The sequence below is a fragment of the Xiphophorus maculatus genome, chromosome 7 (assembly GCF_002775205.1).
Source record: "Xiphophorus maculatus strain JP 163 A chromosome 7, X_maculatus-5.0-male, whole genome shotgun sequence".
NCBI classification, from domain to species: Eukaryota; Metazoa; Chordata; class Actinopteri; order Cyprinodontiformes; family Poeciliidae; genus Xiphophorus; species Xiphophorus maculatus.
The window spans coordinates 18,146,923-18,170,257 of record NC_036449.1 but is presented as its reverse complement, the minus strand read 5'-3'; the positions used below and the strand labels follow the sequence as shown (position 1 = coordinate 18,170,257).

Sequence of the window (23,335 nt, the reverse complement as noted above, 5' to 3'; positions counted from 1 at the left end):
GCAAGATTCAGCAAGTCAAAGTTGCTCTGCTTCTGACTGCTCTCAAACATTAACTTGGTGTCAGTTTAAAGGAACTACTAATTATATAAGTATATCATATTGAGACATTTTAGTTAGATTCATATTATTATAAAGAGAAATAGTAATTTTAATGCCTCACTGACGAGATATTTGAAGACACTGGTTATACTTCCTCCAACTGTGCTGACCTGTTTGATGCTCATCCCTGTCTGTATTTTGAGACTGGATGGGGCATTTTATAAAAGCAGAAGCCAGCCCAGATTTATATGAGGGTTAAAGTACAGTAATTTTGTCCACCCACTTAAACTGAGTCATTGAAGTTTGACGACAGACAGGTTCCCTGTATATAACCGGAGCAGTTTTCTGGTTGTTGTCAGATAACGAGTGGTACTCAGTCTGGTACTCTAAAAATCAAAGTTGTGTTTCAGCGTTTTTAAAGAGCCTATCAGAAGGGAGCTGACTTTGATTTTAGCTCATAAATTCATTGATTCACAGTTCTCTCTGATCAGATTTATGAAAGTTTTTGTCTGTACAACTTCCTGTCTTTCTACCTCGACAGAGCTTGTTTTTCATTAGAAACTCAACAGGTGGGAAAGATGTTACGGAAAACCATTGTGGTCAGATCATGTGACTGTGCTGTGTTAACTTTCTAGTATAATTTCATCTAATTTTACACAGATGATGAAACCATCAGAATGGATTTGCATGCCTTTGTGCCAAAGCTTGATTTGTCCCAGTTGTCTGTTGGAAGATGCCTGCTTTACAGAGCAGTCATCTTGTTAAGAGAGGGGGAAGACGGGGGTGTCTTTCCCTCTCAGTCTATGCAGAGCCCGGTTCCCATGGTCCACAGCCAACTGGCCAATAAAAGATGCTGGCATCCAAGTTGCATTGTGATGGCTGAGGAGGGAAACTTATGGGAACCAGTGACCCGACAGAAAGTACATACTGAGTCGTTGCTGTTATTTTGCTGAATGATTTTGTCCTTCAAAGGCAGCTTCACAGCTTCTCCCAAACAGAAAGTCCAGATTTAAAAAGTTTGTCCGCTTAGTGGAGTGATGCGGATTCCTGCTGTAGATGGGGCAAACATCTTTGCTCCTGCCTAGCCATGTGACTGTGTGGTATTTTATGGAGCAAAGAGTGTTACTCTGGAACGCATTATGTTGCATCACCTCTAATCTGCTTTAAACGAATTATGTTACTTTTATCTCAGTTTGCTTTGGTGAGCTACAGTCTGAGGAAAACTCTTTGAAATTCTTTATAAGTCAGTGTTTCAGTGAGCACAATGGCCTTCAACTTAAATAGGAAAAATAACTTGTGCGATCACATTATTATTCATTGTACCTTTTAACATATTATCTGTCAGTTTGCCTCAAAGCCAAACTCAAAAATCATTTATTGATTTTTATTTGTAAAGCTTCAGCCACAATTGATGATTCCCTACTGGTTGTTTTTGTTCTCTCGTCTGCTATGCTGGGTTTTCTGTTTGCAAAATATGTTGATCCTCAGGAAAGTATTCACAGCTTTGGAATGGAGGATCATAAACAAGCCCCTTTTGAAAAAAATGGTATTATGTAATAATATTAATGTCTTACAGAAGCCTTTGTTGTGCTTTTGAATTGAACCGATTGCCCCCATTTTATGGTATGATAACTAAAACATATGGCATTATGTCTAACCTGAAAATGTCAAATCCTGAATGTGTAAAGTTATGCTATTGTTTCAGAAAACTGGAAAAAAAAAGATTATTCCTCAAACTTACTTAAAAGTTCAATTATTAATGCTAAAACATTTATTTTACTTAAGCTTTTCCTTCAGGCAAAACTATTCTGTGAACACCAGCTAGATGTAATATTTTCAACGTGTTTATTGTGCAAAACCTTTTGCAGTTTTGTTTTTTATGGAGTCACACATATACAAGAAGTCAGATGCTTAATGGACATCCTGCTCAAAGCTTCAAAACAGAGCTGGTGCTCCTTTACTGTCTACAAGTAGATAAGTGTAAATTAGGATATGATTTGGAGTCCTTTTAACCAGCTGTCTGGCAGTGCACAGCAGCAGGTGGAGGAACAGCATCTCTACACTACCATATGTGTGTATGATCAGAGAAAACCCTCTGCCACTTATTAAAAAGTTAAAAACGAGAATGGTAGAAAATGTTTGCTGGCAATTAAATTGCTGGCTTGTTCCACATTGGCATATTTGTGATGGTCCATCATAAAGATGGAGCCATCTTCTATAGGATTAAATGTCCTGATGACCATGAAGAAGGTTCAACATGGACACATCCAAAGACCCCATATGTGGATGTTTACCCTCTGACTTGTGTTTGGAAGGATCTCTCAGTCGCACCTGTTACTGATTTACACTTCAGTTCAGACTTTCTAAAACTCCCAGAAATGGACAAGGGGAGATTAGGAGAGCACTGATTAGTGGTGTTAATTTAACCACTTGTTACATTAATATAGTCATTTGTTCAGTGAAAACATGTTTGGGATGCAGATGCATATTAGGGTCTGTAATCCATAGAGTTTAAAGAGAATATGGGTAGCTTGCTTTGCTGGTGTGCAACACACAAACTGCAGAACATATGTGTGATCTCTTAGGAAGACTGTTGCAGATAAAGCTCTTAAAAACTGAACATGTCCTTCTTTTGTTAACAATTTTACCATCTCCACATGTCACTGTTGTGTAGAACATGTGTTCTCTGGTTCCTTTAATGCTCCTCTGGTCTTAATCTCTGCATGTGGGAAGGAGGCAATTAAGATGAGTGACTGAGCTACTAATAAATCAGTCATCAACAAAGAAGGCATGCAAACAAGATGTTTGTCCTCAGCTGGATGTACTCTTGATGTAACAATGAATCAATGAAAAAGATCTCATTTGGCTTTATTAGATTGCCCCATCAGTTAACTATGTTTCTGCAATAATGTTGCTATAAAACCATTGTATTGTTTAGTGTTTTCAGTGCTAGCTTTACCTAATTTATGATATTTAAATAGAATTTTTTTGTAGTTTTTGATTGTATTTTAACTGATAAAGGAAGAATTGATTAGTGATAGAAAAGGTTTTCTTGATATGAACGATGAGGTGAATAAATAACGTCCTCACTAAAAAAAACTAAAATGTCATTAATGGTTTGTTGCTGGAACCTCCTTTTAGACTTTAAAACATTCCTGTCAATGTTTTACTCTTGGTCAAATACCAGAGTTCCTAGGAGGCAAATGTCAAATTTAGCTGAAGTTTCAGTGGTCCATCGTTTTGTTTTTTCCTTTTCTCTCCAGAGCTTCATTAACTGTGTACTGCAAATCAGTACTAGTGCAATCAAGTTTAATATGTTGAAATGGAAGAAGGTAGTGGCAGCAATTCTCTTGAGGGGATGAAGAATGAAGTTGTGCATTTTTGTTTGTTAAAGATGGGAAGAAAAGAGGAGGACAAATAAATGAATCCAGTTTAGTCATTTGTCTCTCTTTATTCTTACATGGGGTGTAACAAAGTGATTCAGTCATGATTGCTTTGTTTCAAATTTTCTAGAGGTAAACCTTGCAGATGAAAAGGTTTAGTCACTGCTACAGCTGAGGCAGCTTTTAATTACCGTCTTAGGCGTGAGAAACAACCAAAAAATGCTCAATCTTCTCGATAGCTAACAGTTATTTCTCATCAGGGATAATGTGTTTTGGTTGTAGTAAATCCCATGAAGTTCAAATTTATGAAATTTGAGAAAACACTGTCCAAAACCCCCCCAAAAACATTAAAATATTTGGTGATTTTAAAAGATGTTCTTCAGTTTTCAATTAATTTAGAAAGGGAGCTTGTCAAATTCTACATAATTGAAGAATTATTTTTCTCTGATAGATTTCTGTCAGCACTTGGTTAGATGACAAGTTGTACTTAGTTTTTTTTTGATGAATATCAGTATTCATCCTGCGCATTAAGTAGGATTAAGAATAAGTGTCCTCTGAGGGAAACTCTAGAAAGTACTTTCCTTCATGATTTTTTATTTTGCTCTGTTGTCTAAGCAACTTTAAAAAAATAAGAAAATTTGAACTTTCTTCCTAGTCTGTTCCTATGATTTATTAAATGTGGATCCCTTTAAATTTCATGTTTGGTTTTGCTCTGCTATACCTAATTAGGTGTGAGTTTTGCCTCAGTTTAATTTTTATTAAAAGAAAATAATTTAAATGAAAAGAAATAAAGCTACTGTTGAAATGTGGGTAAATAAAACAAATGTTTTAATTAGGGATCCACCGATATGACATTTACGAAAACAAATAAAGCAAATTTACAAAACAAATGGCAACAAGTTAGAAATAAATATTAGCTGTTAATATCGGCCCAGTTTTTTCTGACCGATATCAAAATGCTCAAAAAATGATTAATATTGGTCAGCACCAAAGTTAGCAACAAAATATCAAACATCCATAATTTTAATTCATAATTTACTTTTCAAGATTGTATAATCAAACGTTTTCTTACACAAGATTCTCCCTTGTTCCTCTTTATGCAGTGATGATCATCATGGCCACACATTTCAGATTTAGTTTCATCAGCCCACAGGACTTGTCTCCAAATATTAATCTCCTGGGTCCGTGTATTTCCTCAAAGGGAACTTTTTTGAAGTTGACTTCTTCCTCGCTGATTGGCTTTTCAGCCCATATCTGTTACAGCTTCAGTCAACCTCTCTACAAGAACATTCCCTGTTATTCTGGTGTTGATGTCCATGTCTTACCAAAAACAGACTCATTTCAGGGTAAGAATTATCACTAAAGTAAATACCAATGTTAAGAGAGTGTTTTTTTTTTAACAATTATTTTTAAATTAGAATGGTTTTAAGCAAAAATCAGAAAAATATAATCAATAACCCTAAAATTGTATTTTTAATGTGATATTTGGTGCGAAATGAATTAATAAGCAATTGAAAAAATATGTAAAAAAACCAACAAAACAACACTTGAGAGGCAGTGAGGTTTTTCCGAGGTTATGCATTTCCCTTCTGTGCAAGGACTGTCTCTGTTTGCTGGCATGAATACAGGAGAAGTTGAACCAGTAGAGTTGTTCAGTATAAATATCACTTCGTTTGTATTTTCCCTTCAGCTCTGGTGTGAATAATAACCTTTTGTTTACAGTGACTGACACTGCTCTCCTTTGTACCTACACCCCACACTTCCTGTTTAAAAGATGATTTTTTTTTTTTCCGCCATTGTTTTGAAGCACTTGAACTCACAGACCAGGCCGGTTCTGTTTCCTGCCCTCGTTGAATGGACAACAAGAGAATAGATAATTACAGCGTTCACATGAGAATTTCAATGTTCCACTTTTCGACAGCATTTATCAAAGCATTTCGAAGGTCGGCACCAGTTTCAGAGTTTCCATGTTGCTATGCCAACTGTGTTGAAATCTGAGCATGATTATTCATGTGAAACTGGTCGATAAAGACAGCTGGCATAGCATTTCAACTGGAAAGCGAACGCTTAAAGTGGGAAATAGCTGTTTACTTGGAGAGGAGTGGTTTTGATTGGAGTATTTTCATTATTGTGTGCCACCTAATAAAGGACAAAGTTCACTCTTACTCACCAGCATCCAGTTGAGGTAAAATGCTTCCTTACCAGTGGCATTCTGAGCAAACAATCCAATTTTTTCTCTATAAAGCTGTTTTTCTTAGATAATTGGAGTAGCCACATAGCCCTATTAACCCCATGTCATGTCAACATTGTGCAGGTGAGGATCTTTTCTACTCAGCTTGTTTGGATTTGAACTGCATCACATGAGGAATGACCTAGAAAACACGCACGTTGATAACCGGCGGCACCTTTTGAACCAGCAGAGACTTCAATTTCTCTTTCCTGAAAAGAACCCGTCTTAACACTGCACTTTATTGTTACTTTAGGCGTTTTCAAAGTAACCATCTCCCTGCTGAAATATGTCTGGATAAAAATGCCACAAGGTCCCTGAAGACGTTGAACAGCTACATTGTTGTTTCTGTTTAAATAACCAAAGAGGGCAAGGCGACCATGGTTTTCTGCTGTTTCTATTAGTAGGTGTGAATGTTTACAGTCTGTTATGTCTGTTCAACCAGCATGTGTCTGCAAACCTGTGAACCTCTGAGCTGCTTTCACTGCTGTGTGGTAATATTGAGAGGCCCCTTCTAAGGGGGCCTTGTATGTATTTGAACCCGTCTTAAACGCAGTTGGATGGACCTGAGCTTGAGGAATCTTGATCCCATCATCCTGCATACCATACAGTCCACGGCTCCTCTCTAAGGAGCCTTTCTCTGAAAGGTCACAGCTATGTCCCCAATTAAGCAGTTTTGTTCAATGGTATGTGCTGATCTTTGTGTCATTGTTACATAGGTCAAATTAATGCCTGACAGTGGCTTAACTGTGAATAAAATGTGATGGTACAGTACATGACAGTTTTTATTTTGAGTTTTATAATGCGTGTGAGTCTGTTTCTGGTAACCTTTGAAAGGGGGGGAAAAAATTAGTCATGTTGTTATTTTTAAGGTTTTAAAAGGGTGTATCTCATTTCCTTTGGGTGTTGTTCATTGTAACTGTGGAGATGAGCAGCATATTCCCATATGATATCACTCAACAGTTTAAGTAGCCAATGTAGTGCACTGTGCCATTCTATACAAGTTAGTCGGAATACAGAATGGCACAGTTATTAGATTTGTATAATATATCAGGCATTTTCCCCAGAAAATGTGCTGAACCTGGTGATAGTAGCTTGACTATTGTTTTCCTGTGCAATACCGCTTGAATAAAATCTCGACTGTAGCACAGATTGGCCTTTCTCCCCTTCACTTGGATTCCCTCTGGTAGATTTTTTACTGGGCCAATCAGCAAACAGAAGGAGAAGTTGTGAATGATGAAGTTGATTGTCTGCTATGTTTTAGCAATGGCAGTGGAGGATGTGAACGAAGCGGTTCAAAGCAGGGACTGGAAAAAAGGGATTTTACTATTTTAAAACAGACATAATTATCACAGAGTTGGCATTGTAATCTATTTCAACATCTAATATCGCCAATTAGCATGATTGATGATGTGTTATTACATCGTCAACCTGTATAAGTCTTGATGTCTCTATAGTATAACAATGAATGAACCGCAGACTTGTTTCAACATGATGTAGAAAATTGGCTCCTTTATGGTTTTTTACAAGGGCTGCATAATTTAAGGAAAATATCGAAATATAAATATATCCGTTGTGAATAACTGTAATTTTCAAGACATTTGCTTTATTATTTTGTCCCCACCACTCTCCACTAACTCTAGGAACTAAGCCATTGAACAAAATACTGCTATTTGGGCATTTAGAGAAGTTTAGAGAAGAGTCTATTCAACTGTCCAAATATAGTAGAACTAGGCAGAACTTTAATGCATTCAACTCAAAATGGTACACAGCAAATATTGAATCCAAGCATTCCTAGCAATTGTGATTGTGCACAATGATATTTCAACAAAGTTTGTGATTAAATATGTATAATGTACTTCCTCTGACTTCATTTATAGAAAAAGTGTTGAATATACTTCCTTAGGTAGAAACTTGGACACTAAAAAGTGTTTCGTTTTCCATGATCGGATAGCTCTTAGGCGTTGTGCATTCACTGATCATTGAAAGACTTGAATTTTTAGTATTATTTTTACGTTTGTATCAGTCACTGATCAGGATTCTTTAATCTAAAAACATGAGCTGAGTCTCTGATTCTCTAGTCATTTTTAGAGCTGAAGAGTTTTCTGATTTAACCTTTTTCTTGTAGATACTGATTTCAAGCATTACCACGGCCAGTCTGCTTTTTCTAACATTTCCTGTATAGAAGTAGTAATCGTGAGACTAAAGGAACTACAGGATTAACCTCCATTTATACATCAAAGCATGTGTACATTTTGTTTATTTTTCATTATTAATAAAAATAAGATATAGATTCAGGAAGGTGTGTTTCCTTAATGTGTTCATTGACTGAAGATGGTACATTTCCTTTTTTTGATGCATTTAATATGTAGGGAAAATGTTAGATTTTTCAGCATTTCACCTCTTGATCAAACAGAGCTTATCAGGTTAAAGTTGGCCAATTTTATCTCTATTTTCAGTTTTATTCTGGATATCAGTAGATTTAGGTTTAGGCTGAATGTTGCATACTGCCCAGCTGTTCAAGCATTCTCAAACACATCTAACCAATCATATCAAATGCTAAATGATCAAATTAAATCTAGAGTAGAGTACATTTTTCCAGTGTTGATCAAAAGCATGTCTATGAAGTCTCAAAATCAATGAAAAGTTTATTTATTGATTGGTCACGAAGGAGTTGGAATGATTTAAAGTTTTGCCATGCACCTCCTCAAACTCCAGGTAGAGGGTTTGCTTCAGAGTTCCATCTAACACCGTCATGGATGAAAAAGGGCAAATCGATAGCATCTCCCACAGCAACAGTAGGAGCAGTGAGATAATGTGGAGGCTGGCTTCTGGCTCAGAATTGCTTTTGTTTGCAGATGATGTGTCCTTATTTGGCTAAAAACAATGTTTTCAGAGGGGAAACAAATCTCTGAAATTACTATTAAAATGCCATAAACTGCAGGAGGTCACGATGCATTTTTAAAGGGTTAGAAACAAAAAAGAAATCCCCTACAATTAACTGTTAGAGCTGCTGCTGCTGCATTAGGAATGTTTTAACCATGGTGCAACAACATAAGACTAAGAATAGTTCCAGTGCAAACAAGCACAACCAGACAGGACCTTGACTTTATTTCTTAGCATTTAACTCTGAGGACTCCAAAGACACAGCAGTCTTAGAAAGCCAAGGATATTAATTGAAAGCCCTGTAGCTCAGGCACATAACATCAATTACGTGTGGAATTCGGGGCATTCGACCAAGTGTTTTCCTGCAGAAGACGATAACAGAACTTGTCCTTTTCTGTTCAAATATTGAAGCATTCTTTCCATGCTTCCCTCTGCTGATGACCTGCAGGTTTGGGAGTGCGGTGGGAAAACTTGACACATACAGCATTTACCCACAGTGTTATCAGGTTTTAGAAACTTTAACTTGTAGAGGTTGCTTTGGATAAACATCCTGCATCAAATGAGTCTCCTTTTTGCAGGTGCATGGACAATAATATATATTTAACAATGAAACTGGTTGTGTTGCAGGACGGTTTCCTCATTGTTCCATTAGGGAACAATGGATGCATTACAGCTGTGGCTCTGCTTGTAAGGGACTCACTGTATACACTTTTCCTTCAGGGGCCTTAAAGAGAGGATTCCAGGAACCTCATCATGTTCAAGGCTGTGCTGAAGAAGAATAGAGATGGAGGCAAAGGGAACAAGAAGGAATCCGGTATGTGTACATCTGTTTGTTTCATGTTATTTATTCCTGATTAAACTCTGAGGTTTTTACCTGGACAACCAATAAAAAGCTACAAGAAAACTAATGCATACACTGGACAAACTAATGCAATAACATAGAGTAGCTAAAGAAACCAAATCAAATAAAGTTTCATTTTAGGATTTATATTCATAAATATATTAAGTCTTACATAAAAAGCACCCTATGGTGTTGTACATAAAGATCAGTGTGTGTTTCCTTTTGTCACTGTTGCATAATAATATTGGGCTTGGACTACAAATTCTGGACTTTTAATTTTTCTTTTTTGTTAAAATATAAATTTAGTTAATAAAGACGTTTGTAAATAATGGCTTTGAGCTATATTTTGGTATCATTGTCTGTAATGTAAACTTAACTGTGCTATTACAAAAATCCATAAAGGGAGTTGTTTCTTTGTCTGTGATGATGTCCTAAACTTTAACATGGCCAGTGTCAATAGTTTGGTATTCTTTCAGCTTTGAGTTCTCATTACCAGGTTACTTTCACTTTGATTAATCATAAGTTACTTTACTTTTTTAACTAGATACACATAAAGAATTAACTTAGAGATTAGCTGATTTTCAGCTTTATTGGCCTTGAATCTAGTTGGAAACGCCTAAATCTAATCCGTTTTCAGTCAGTAAATGCACCATAGCACAACAAGCAACCCTATGCTGAAGCTATGTTAGCTGTTTTCAGAAATGTTCTGTCTTATCCTTTTGAGATTTGGATCTATGTCTGTCTTGGAATAGGTCTGCATTCTCGTTTAATGGTTTGAGCTGCACTGATTGCTAAACATAGGATGCTGTAGTTTTGAAATATCTGTTTGAAAAAAATAATACACTATATTTGGAATGAAGATATTTTAATAGTAAATACTTTAAAAATAAATTGTTTTTTTGTCCCATTACCTAAATCTATATATTTGCGCACTTTAAAATTCATCTACCAGATCGTGTTGCATCAGATTGAGTTGCTCCAAGCCTGAAAAAAAGTTTGAAAACCTCCATACATGGTCACAATCTCATATGCATTATTTGAGCCTGTGCAAAACAATGCCAATCAAGGCATCACAGTCTTTTGAAGCTATGCCTCCAGTTCTTAACTGGAGGCAACTACTGTTGATTGGCCTTTTAAACAGCACTTATATTTAAAATAAAACTCAAAATAAAATGCCCTAGATATGCTAGGAGTTTAGTCATTCTAAAAAGAAATGCAGAAAAGAAAATGAACTGCTCACATACAACAAGTCATTAGTTGCACACTCCTGCAGCTATTGCTAAACGCTTCACACTCAGAGACTAGTATACCTCCCATTGTTTAGCTATAATTTTGACTTGAGGTACACCCTTATTATGTCAGAACAGATGTTTTTCTTTGAAATTTGTATGCTAGCCTTCCACTGTGACCATGCATCATCCTTAGCTGTACATTGAAGACTAGTCTGTTGTACACGTAATTTGCCTCTTCCAATGATCCATCTTGGCAGGCCATGGTGACACTGTGTGTTTATATTCCATCTACCAGCCCCGACCTGCTCCATCACTTCGGTGGTGGTTTCTACAGACTGATTCAGCAGTTCTGATGTAGATACATGTCTCATAGCTCTGCTGTCTTCATTGCTTTTGTTTAACTCAGTCAGTATTGAAATTACAGGGGAAAGAGTTGCTTGTGCACGCCGTCACACCACCTCCACTGCCTTCTAGCATACAACAGCAAAAGAAGCGACTATAAAAGCGTGCATGCAAAGCTTTTCATGAGGCTGTTGAAACCTGTCTTGCATATACACAGCTCCCCTGTTATCCAGGACACACTAACACACATCTACACTTGAATACAAGGGAATTTGAGCATGTGAAATCTGGGAGGGTCGAATGTTTCATGGCGGGATACTACTCTTTTTATTCCCAGTGTCACTTTTCTCACTTGGCCCCCATCTATCAAGCCCAAGCAGCTCCTTGTCTTTTTCACATGCCGAGACAATAAAATCTGGTCACTCCTTTCTCTTGTTCAGGTCACTTCAGACAGATGAGAGGTCACAGAGTTTCAGCTCTGAGCAGTGGCCACTGTGCCCTATTGTTGTTCCTCCATTTAGCAGACAGCTCTCTTCTTTTCAACTCAATTTTTAAAGTTAAACTCTGTAATTTAAAAAAAAATTTAACCTGTGATCCTCTAATGGTTTCACCATTTTCCCATTAAAAAAAAAAATTAAGACAAAAGGTGTGAAAAGAAGTAGTAGTGGCCTATTTCTGATCACCAGTATAGTAATGGTTTGACCTCCTGGTGCCAATTTTAGCTGATGCTGATTTCTCTTTAAGAATTGCAATAAACAAATTACTTTATTTTCTACTTTCTGTGTGTACATTTTGAGTAACCTGAACAATTAAAAAGATTATTTAAAAAAAGAACAATTGTTTCTTTTAAAGAGCACAGTCTTATAGAGCTGTCTCTTTGAAACACTGAAAATATATTGAAATCCATCAGGTTATGGGTGAGATGTATCGGTACAAATTAAAACCAACAAAAAAGTATAGCTCCTGTCCCTAGCTGAGCTCATACCTCCCCCACTCAGCTCCACCAGACGAGTGGCAGCAGAAATTAGCGAACACCTGGTGGAACTACGCAAATTCTAATGTTGCCATACAAACTACTTCTCAGTCCAAAGTGCCTAAGAACAATTGTAAATCAGGGAGAAACTTTGTTGAGATGATATCCTGAAGGTCCTGTATCAGAAAGAGTAAGAGCTTCTCAAAGGCTGTTTTCCAGCTACATGTAATCATTTTATAACACAATCAAGTGACTATGTTATCTTCAATTGTGTTATATATATATAATTTAATGCCTTGAAATTGGGGCCTCTATATATTTAAGAAACTCTTGCTGTTTCTGACATGCCGCCTTCAGAAAGTCATCACAACATTGCTCCTCTATTAACTCTTTGACAAGGATTTTACCAGCATTGCACTGAGAAGTAGCTTGCATAATGAGCCCAGTAGATAAGCAGTTCCACCAGGTGTTTGCTAATTACTGCTGGCTAGTCTGGAGGAGTTGAGTGGGGGAGTCAGAGGCGAGGGCTGCTCTGTGAAGCCAAAACTTTGAAACTGCAGTTCCGAGAAGGACCTTCATCCTTAAAGGCAGCGCTCGGTCGCACTAAGCGTTTGTACTGCTGAATGGTTGCCATGGGAGATTAAAAGATTTCTCAAATATGCTTGAAAGAATCAAAGCAACACTTCAGTTATATTTTTGATGAGGGAATAACATAACATAACATAACATAAAGCTAAAAAATGTTGAAATGATAATTTGCAAAGTCAAATTTCTTTTAAGTTGTTTCACATATACAAAACTTTTGTAACAACTGAAGGTAACATGGTTACTTGATTGTGCTATAAAATGGCACTGTGTGCATGAAAAATATGATACCCCCTCTTAAAGATTATTACATGATAGAACAAATATAATTTTCACCCCATCAGTAAAAATGGTTTTCATTAGTCAAAATGAAACTGGCTTTTTTTAACTAGGGCAAAATGTTGGGCAAATCTAAGCAATATAAGTCACAGTGGAAATAAATGGGAGGAAAGACTTTGATAATGCTATAATTGCAAGATACCTCAGCAGATGTTGCTTATGACTTTGTGGCTATGGACCGAAAGCAACTTAAATATGGTCAAGGAAACTTGGTCCTCATGCCAGATACCACTACAGTCATTAGCTCTCCTTTGGGATCTCCCCATTGCCAAGACCACAAAAACACAAACTTTGCTAATTCAGTCTCTCCATCTTGTGCTCCTCCTAGATCTTTCTTTCCCTTTTGCTTCTGGAAATTTTCATCCTGCAAGGACTCTATGTTCAGATTCACTTCTTTTTTTAGTTTATGGTATCTGCTCTTTTGCGGTGGTGTTTTACAATCTAAAATCAGGTTTTTCTGTAACTCTAGTTGCAAGCAGAGTTATGGTTTGTTACATTACTGAATTAAAAAAACGGTTATTTTTATGCAGAAATTTCAGAACTTCAAACATTAGCAGCCATGCTTTTTTCTTCGTACTTTTCAGTAGCAAAAGATCAAGGAGCAATATATAGAAATCTGCCATTTCCTATGGTTTGGTTCTGACATCACACAGACCAGCATGAAACCATAGCATATAGACTCAAGCATCTTGATTATTATAGTTAAAATATTACCTGTAACTTTTGTTGTCTTTTTTGATTTTTGTTGACTTCTAACTACAGCTGGGCAATATACTGCAAATATTTTTTCATCACAATGTCGGTATTTGCAATATTCATATATAAAAAGGACAGTGTGAAGTGCATTAATTGCTGACTAATGCATTCTAAGTCTTATGAACTTTCATTTTGATTCAAATTTAATATTTAGCCATTTGGGCAGAGTCTCGAGGTTTAAGAATCACGGATAATAAATGAGTAAAGAAGAAAATAGTCACCACAGCCAATAATGTCGTCACAATATTTACAAATATTATTGCCGTTTTCATTATTTTCTAATATAAAGCAGGCCTACTTTAGATTTTTAGGTAGCTGTGCTACTTGCTCAGTTGAATCTGTTGTCAGCTCTTTTACATGCCTGCTGCTCATTAATTTTCAACTCTAGGAAGTCCATAGATGTTAGCTTCTGGAGTAGTGCTGACACAGTTTCCGTTATGCATATTAATGCATGTTAAGGTATATTTGGTCTTTAAACTATTGAAATGGGCATTCATTATATTTCTTAGAGGGGATTTCACCTATTTGCAGATTTTAGCTATTCATAGGCGGCTGTGGTCTGTGACCCCATCAAACACCGGGGGTCCACTGTAGCTATAGCTTTTTTATTTTGGTTATATTAGTTATATATTATATTAATTATGTTAGTTATATTCAGTTGTTGAACTAAATAAATTTTATACAAATGAGTTTCTATGTTTCCTTAGAAAATTGGGACCAGCTAGTTGCACTTCAGAAAGACCAGTTGATTTATTGGTCACTAAAAGTACAATAAAAACAAAAAAAACAAAGCACAAAAGTAGAGGCTTTCAGAGATGCTTACTAGTTTATAGGCGCAATATGCTCTAAATAATGAACAACATAAAAGGCATTTTCATGTCTAAACACAGACCAAATCTTATAACGCATCCTTATGTTTCAACCCTCGTCAATTATTTTTTTATGGATGTATTTTCCCATCAACGTTTAATAGTTCCTTCAACAAACAGACCCATGGGACCTGCTTCTTCCCTTTTTAAAGAAATCCTTCGCTCTTAAAAGCTTGGCTTTCTGGTGTTAAGTGTCTGGCATTAAACCATTGCTGTTGCTATGGGAGTATCTTTAATAGGCCCCTCAGGTGACCAAGAGTAATGCCATTTTTGACCCAGCTTTGATTGCTTAGTGTTACTTTGTGAGGCAGGGTATGCCTCTGGAGGTTAAACTCAACACTAGACTTTTCACTCAATGAGGGCGGCAGCCTGAAGCAGCTGCCAGACATTTGTTCTGTCAGACGCAGGGTTAATCACAGCGACATGATCTGTCGTGGTCTCACCGAGGCTGATAACAGTTCCGGCTGTTTGTTCCTCTGCATCCCAACATACAACCCGCACGCACACACCCACCCCCACGCGCGCGCACACACAAATGTTGCGTTCTCAAACGTCACCCATACAGTGGGTGGTTGTCACAGGTTGTTTAACAGCTTAGAAACGGGAGCTGCACACACACCTGCTACAACAGGGTAAACATTTCTCAAGTAGACCCGAAGGCAATCTTTTTAAGGGATTACTGTTTCATTATTGAGAATGAGTGAGGGCAGATGCTTGGATACAGAATCTATACGAGCAGTTTTCATTGCATTCATCGTGTTGATTTCTGATAACATCTGTGTGCTCCAAAGCTCACCTTATGGCTCAGCTGAGACACAATCTTTCTAATGAGAAACAATAGATGATAAGCCAAACTGCAAAAAGAGAGCATATATATATATATAATGCATTGCTTATTTGGTGATTTGCACAGTTTTCCAGACTCAAATGTCATTTCTACCCAACAAGTAAATCTTAATTAAAGCCAGCATCGTTTCAGAGAGATTATGTGAAAAAATGAAGGGAATGTTCATGATTTAGAGGATCTGTGTACAAAGTAAAAGCATGAGGGAGAGACCCCTAAGCACTCTGTTGCCTCAGCTGTGGCGGGGAATGGTACATGCTGTCTCTGCAGTTTCCATGGGCTCTTTGGTTGTTTTGACACAAAACAGTGATTTGTTGCTAAAGGTCAGGCCAAAGCAAATTGGTTGCAACGTTGTATTTGTGTTTTTTTCCAGTGGTTGTTCACGTTTCTAATGCCAAAGGTGTTGCTAAAGCTGATAATTCTGAGGTTGTGGTTTGTGGGTCTGAATTTATTGAACCTCTTTGAAAGTAAAATATTTTATGCTGATTCCTGTTTTGCATTATTTTTCTTGCTGTTAGGCTCAATAGAACAGCTGACATTGCAGACATTCCTACACTGTCGTCTGCTTTCTTTCTTCATCTGCAACCAGGAGAGGAGTTTTCTTTCCCTTTTGTGGGAAGAATTTCCCACAAAAGGACAGGTATTTTTGCAGGTATTTTTTGTTTTGAGCAGTTACTTTTCAAAACAAAAAACATTTCTGACAAATCTTGTCTGCTGTTACTATTATGGATGAAGGGTTTCCTTTCCTCAACCAAAAACAGATTGGAAGCATTTTACCTGGATTAACTGGGCTGTTGCTCAGTTGTCCAAGTTTCTCTATTCAGATGCATTTTATTTTGAAATCATATTTGCACACTCTTGGGGGCACAGATTTCAGGACTGAACTTTTCACAGTCAGTGATGATTCGGGAACTCTTGTCATTTGTTGCACTTGTTTTACCAAGTGCAGCGTCTCTGCAAGGAAACTTTTGAGGCTCCATGCCACACTGCATTGATGCAGTAATTAATGCAAAAGTACCTCAAGGTACTGAGTACACATACAGTACAACACATTCAGCAGACTGACAATTTTTAAAAAGAAATTGCATTTTTTTATTGCATTTATGTGGCAATCCACATTTATGGGTTTTCATTACCTGTAAGCAATGATCCTCTAAAAACAAGTTTCAAGAAAGGAACTGATTACGTGCTAAAATATTTAACACAGGCCATACAATGCTTGATTGCTTGTTGAACCCTTTTAATTCATAGGATTTGCATTGAAACTCATTTTACTCATGATTCATTTCAGTCTGAAGGTCAATGAGCCGTGGTGCCACCTTCTGTTTGTTTACTCTGTATGTCATTAAGCAGTACTTCATAATTTAACTTAGAAAAGGAAGTTGTGTGAAGTAGTCTGACTTTTCTCATGGGATGTCATATTGCCACAACAGTTGAGATTAACATGCCAAATATACAGTTGTTTCATAAGACATTTTTATCATAGAGGAAAGAGAGCGAATATCAACTTCCTTCTGCGTAAGGCATTTATCAACATTTATTTCATTCTCCTGATTTTTTGTTGCAGTTTTTTAATATACTAAATAATTTAATCAGTAGTTATGAATTAGGAAATCACCCCCACTCTTATTACTGTTTGTCAAATTAAAAGCTATATGAAACTAAGAACCCTGGAAGCTCTTTAATGCCACAACTATAGTTTGTTTTGTAACAGAGAAACAAAGTTTGGACAGGCATTTCACTTTCTGATATATGAAGAACACCATCTATCATTCTCTGAACAGCAAATTAAAGGCCAAATTATCCCCTCAGTTTGTCTGTCTCTGTTACAGATAGCAGGAGTTCAGACTTGCATCACACTGAAAATGATATGTTCATGTTACAAAGTTCTCTTGAGTCAGATGTCTGCTTAAAAAATGTTATGGAAAAGCACCAGGGGGCTTAGTTTGCACATTGTACACCTGGCTGTCCTTTTATTAATGGGAACTGATGCATGTGTCTCGCCACTAACTTTTTGATACAGGTTACCACATTTTTTGGATCTTCTAGCTATGAATCTTCTTACAATCATTTGTCCTCAAAATCATAAAATGGATGAAAAAGTTGCTCTTCTCAATAAAACTGTGTAGATGGCAAATTGCATATTCTTTGGAGCTTGAATAAAAATATACTATTTTCTAATATATACGGACAGAATAAGTATTGAGAAATTTTATAGCACATTATTTTAACAAAATATTAAATAATGAACAATTAATTTTATTTAGGTGTGTTGGAGAAGCGGTGCATCTAAATGTTACAGTATAGTAGCTCTCGAGGACTGGATTCAGGCACCCCTTAGGATATAATTCAAGCAGCTATGTGGTTTTAGTGTCCTTTTATTGTTAACTTGTCTCTGTTTCCGAATAAGGTTTTTGTAAACTGTTTCTAAAACGTCAACAAATTACATTCTGATAAAATTTCTAGCCGATTCTCCTTTTCTAAATTGAATAAACACAAAATGGTTTTGTAACAGTTGCTCAGTGGGTTTTTGTGACTTGTTTGCTCTTCTATTTACCAGTCATGTTTATATAGATTTTCATGTCCAGACAGTTATGGCAGGACTTATAAAATTGGAGAGGAATGCACCTGATTTTACAAAGGAGACCATTCAGTATGCAGACCTACATGGCTATCAAAGCACTATGCAGCCAGCAGGCAACGATTAGCAGGGCGTAGCTCAAAACCACATCTTTCACTTGCACACATTCGTGTACGTACACACACACGCGCACACACACCCCAACACGCCCACTCACCCGCAAACCTCAGGTGTATCCACATTAGACACGCCCAGTGTTTCCTACTGGAAAGCAAAATAAGGGCTCTTGGGGAAACCAGTGAACCTGGTTGGGCAGTCTGTTTCCTTTTTTAAGTCTAATGTGGCATATTTGGGGCCAGCCATTATATACTTTGCATGATTTGAGATGTCTGAGAATGAAGACTATGAAGCTAATAATTTTTCTCTTCTCTTTCCACTCCTGTAACATGCATGTACACACCTCTCTGTAAAGACAGGCACGATTCAGTTTAAGCAATAAATTGCGGTTAAACCTCACCTTGCTCTCTCTTTTCATTGAAATTTTGCAATTATTAAACACAAAACTACAGTGTTTAGCAAAAGCATTCACATCCTTTGAGAATGGGTTCAGTGCAGGAGTGGTTGCTGCTTTGTTTTTATTTTGAGATTTTATGTGATAAAGTACATGACGCTGAAGGAAAATAAATTATTTTCTAAATTTATTTACAGTGCATTGTGCATTAATATTCACCCTCTCCCTGCAACATTATCTTGATTGGTGTACAGTTGTGCAACACTACTCACGTTTTCAGATGATGGATTGGACAGAGCTTTGCTTGGGATATTGTTTCATAACATAATCCTGCTTTTCCACAACTTTCTCCCTGACCTTCCTGCTCTGCTCCTTGCTCTTTACGATGCCTTTTGCTCACCAAATTGTCTCCAACAAATCTCTGAGACCTTTATGCATCATCAAAATTTTTACTGAGATTTACTAAAACACAAGTGAAATGTAATCTGACTTTTGAAGGCATTTGGTGCACAATTTATTTTAGGGGTATCAAAAAATAGGAGGCTGAAGTTAAATTGTAAAATATTTTGAAAATCACATGTAGTTTTCCTTCTACTGAACAATTTTACTTTAAGGAGACAGTAAAATTCATTGAAGTTTGTGGCTATAAAATGAAAATATGTAGAAATTTTAGAAAAAAACCCCACATGCCCATAGTGTATTGTAATTGTCACTGTTTTTAATTACCCCGACTCCCTACCTGTGACATTGGAAGGTTGGCACAGCAATGAATAACAAGCCAAGCACACACATGAGGACTTGATAAAAGCAGCGAGTGATCTCATTTGTTACATGACAACAATAAATGCCTGTCACCCCTCACAACCCGCCTCAGACTTCAAAGCAGAGGAAAAACATTTTATCACTTAACATGCCAGGGTGTTTCAGATGATCTTCTGAAAGGTGATGGTGGTTGTGACAGCAGTTCATTGGCTGGGGAAGTCAGTAGGCCACAGGTTTTTCTAATTACAGCATGACCTTCCTGGGCAGGCACATTCCTTCTGTCTGTTTTTTTCTTCCCTAATAAGCTTTCATACCTTCCGCAGGCCCTGTCGGAAGAGATGGTCATCCACCTCATAGCTATTCATGCTTTAGTTTCCAATATTTTTCCGATAACTTGAAACAGTTTTGTCTTGGTTGTCTGTTATCATTGCTATGCTGATACTGTTCGGTGCCATCACACTGTCAGGCTCATTGACGAGGAGATGTGGTTGTCTGTTAAAACCACTTGTTGTCTTTCTTTCTCTGTCCAGCTTAGTTTGCTCACAAGGTCTCTGAGAGCAGATTTTGGCAGCCACATGTAGTATCTTTGATGCAGTGAGACTTTCTACAGGTTGAACTAGTGACCCCAGCGCTTTTGTGCCCTCCTTCAAAAGAACTGGTACTAGTGCTGATTGCCAACAGGAGCAGTTTGGATGCGGGACTCCGTTTTTCTCATTTTTTATTTTTCGTGCCCCATTTTGAGACAGATATTTAGTTAACAGAAACATAATTTTAGAATATTATTAAACACACAAAATTGCCTGTGATCAATCACTGCTTTCTGAAAGTTCAGTTCCACTAGCACACTCATAATTACTTCTAGACCTGTACAAATAAGAAATTGGTTAAATGGAAGCCGTCTGACAAGGTGAAGTAGGCTAAATGATCTCAGAAAACAACACATTGTGCATCAATGTAGAATGATTCAAGAACAGCAGAAATTTTGAAAAAGTTAAACTACTCAAAATCTTTTAGACCTCAGTGGTTATGGTTGCCAGATGATAAAATGTGTTTGATCTGAAGCAGTGGGACCATAAAAAGAGAAAATGAAAGAAACCAGCAAGAATGCAAATGCTTTTTCAGTATTTTAGAACAGTGGTAGTGGGTGAAAAGAATTGTTCATTGGTCAGTGCTACCCATCATTTAAGGCACAATTGATTATTTAGTTTTGCAAAACTCCACCATTATCTGAGATTCTCATAATTACTCAAAAGCTACAAGATTTTTCCTGGTTCGTGTTTGTTTTTGGGATTACTCTTTAGAAGTCTCTGTAGATAACCTTTGTACTACATTGTTGTCCATTTAGTATTACTGAACAGGCTGGTTTCTAAAGGTTACTGGTGTTCTCATGACCTCACCTAGCCTCAGAGGCAACTCTGCCTAATGATCTGTGCTAATGGCAATCCAAATCTATCATTAAGCCAAATCTCCATGGTAACACAGGACCGAAAACCACATTTCACTTTTGCCTTGCGTTCTGTCCCATGTGGCTTTGAGTTCCTTCATTCATAACTTTGCAGATCCTCAGTTTCTGACATTTTTCAAAGAAACATCCAGATGGAGAGGAATCTCATGCATGATCCAATATTGACCTAAAGCTGTTCACTGCATTAATATGATTGATCGGAGAGGGTCCATGGATCCCTTTGTCCTAAAGACTTAACAGCTGTGACTTTGACATTCTCATTAACCCAATTAAAAACCCATGAGGGATTTTTTTTAATAGTTGTGCTATAAAGAAAATGTGAATATTCCTTTTTTCTCCTTTTTGTTGGTCAATGATTCAACAACAAACACTTATAAAAATAACTGTAGAAGAGATTAAAAAAAAGGTGGACTGTTTTTCTTATTGCACCACTATCACTCTGCTCTATAAATCACTATTTGTAGAGACTTACTGTTGCATAATTTTGTGTTTTGCATTTCTTTGAAGCTTCTGAATGGCAAAATGGTCATAATGACTCCCTGATTAAGCAATTTATCTGCGTTATAAAAAGTAATTGACTGTTGGTCTGAATAGATATTAGTTTGATCTACCAAAGTATAGTTGGATTACTAAATGGGGTGTCCTACTATTCATGTGTGTTATTTCTCCTGGAAATTTCACAAGAAAAATCTGTATGCAATTAGTAATCTTGATACCAGGCTGGAGTCCAAAGCAGTGTGCATAAGTCAGCTTCATATAATGAGAACTTCGATAAACATTCAGGTTGTAACAGCTCAATTCCATAAACGTGCACTGATGAAGTTACATTTTACAAGATATGGTGCATAGCTGCTACAACTGAGCCTCTGAATACATACACATCTGAATACTAGCAGTGCACCGATTGCACTTTTTTGGCTGATTACCAATCTTTAAAAAGTCTGACCTGCCGATTTTGATTTTGGCTGATTTATTTTTGTCTGAAATGTTGCTAAACATAGCAAGAAAGTCACAGAGCTGGAAACAGTGGGGTGACTATTGTTAACTGCAAATGTGCAGACATGAGCTGGTTTGTCAAGCAAACCTCTGATGGAAGAGCAGAGGTCAGTGGCTGATTTTAGACCTTTGATGAGGTAAATAAGATCAAAGAAAAATATCAGCTTCACTTGGAAAGTATTGGCCAATTACCGATCTTCCAAATTGAATATCCTGAACTGGAATTATACTCTGGTGCAAGAACGTACATGATGGCCACTGCTAATTGGAAACAATGGAAACAGTCTTGGCACTACCATAGAACATAACATCCACAGTCTTGCCTATCTTCTCTCTTTGATTAGCTGTGTCTCCTTGACACAGCTAATCGGTGTCAAGGAAAATGAGTACTGCTTTGGGATTGGCTACTTGGCAACATCCAGCCAATACTGTATCAAGTTGCATTGTGCCTGTGTATTTGAACTTCCCAAGCTGTATTTTCATTTCAATCTTTTAGATATGCTTTAATAAAAAAGCTGAGTAGACAAACTTTCTCAAATAATTTTGAGTTGCCTTTCACAGCGAAATAAGCAAGTAAGTGAATTCATGAATGTGCAATGTAAATGTAGTCAAACTTCCCGAGTCAATGCTTTGTGAAAGGAGCATCACAGTAAGGGGAGCAAAATGTAAATGCACCAAACTTGAATTTGACCAAACTTTTCATTTTGGGTTAAAAGAGAAGTACTGAGTTCAGTCTATCCTTGGGATAAAAACTGGGCCTTTATATGAGTGACAAATGTATCCAGCCACATTGTAGAAATATTTGTGTTGATAGTTATAGCACATTCTGTCCTCTCAATAGGCTGTTATGAGAAAGACCAAGCAGGTCATGGTCATTTTTAATAATATCCTCATGGTCAGAATGATGTAATTAAAATCTGTTTCACTTGACATTTTTTCCTCTCAAGTGGCATACAGAAATTCTCATCTGTCAGTCTCTTTTATTAGCCTTCATATATCTCCTCTGTCAGAAACCGTCAGATAAAACATGGCTAAGTCAGTCTCAGACACGTAGTTTTTTTTCCCATATGTGCCTAAATTGCCAATTTATGAAGAGGAATGGAAAATGTCATGCTGCCTGGCCAGTGCTGCCCCTCACTTCCTCCCCCTCTTCTACTTCTTATCCCCTAGAAACACACGTACCCGTCCCTGCCAGTCTATTCCCTTGGGGCCATCGAGGAAAGCATTCCACAGCTCAGGCTACTGCAGAGGACAAAAATTGAGCACAATACAAGTCTTTTTAGATTCAAAATGTTATGAAGTCTTTTCAATTTTGTGGGGGAAAAAATCAGGTGTGAGAACACATTTAAGCTGGTTGTTTCACAAAGATGGAGGAGTTCTTGGATTTTGAGGAGCTAAAAGGACATTGTCAGGATGGTTTCCTTCCTTCATGGACCACCAGCTAAGATGAGTAATCCGCTAAGCACCCAGGGGTATATGTTGGAACAAAAAGTTAAGGAAATTAATTTTTTACAGAAAAAAAAAAATCTAATGCCCAAAATTGCCATAAGAAGACTTCAAATTAAAACAAAAAAGGAGGAAAAGATTGAGTTCTCCAAGAATTTAATATGTACCAAAAATACAGCCTGCTGGAGGATAAAGTGCTCACTTATTAATATTGATTTGTAGGCTTTTTTTTCTTGGCTCACTTGTACCATATTTTAA

General features: G+C 37.0%; 1 protein-coding gene across 2 annotated transcripts in view; it reads left to right on the top strand.

Moving 5' to 3' along the window:
- The window catches only part of tanc1 (tetratricopeptide repeat, ankyrin repeat and coiled-coil containing 1), a 104,828-nt gene that overhangs the window by 2,003 nt on the left and 79,490 nt on the right, over positions 1–23,335 (top strand). For both annotated transcript variants that reach the window (XM_023336943.1, XM_023336942.1), the window contains exon 2: positions 9,256–9,349. In XM_023336943.1, coding sequence (XP_023192711.1) covers positions 9,289–9,349 — 61 coding nt within the window. In that variant the 5' untranslated portion in view covers positions 9,256–9,288. The remainder of the gene's footprint in view (positions 1–9,255; positions 9,350–23,335) is intronic.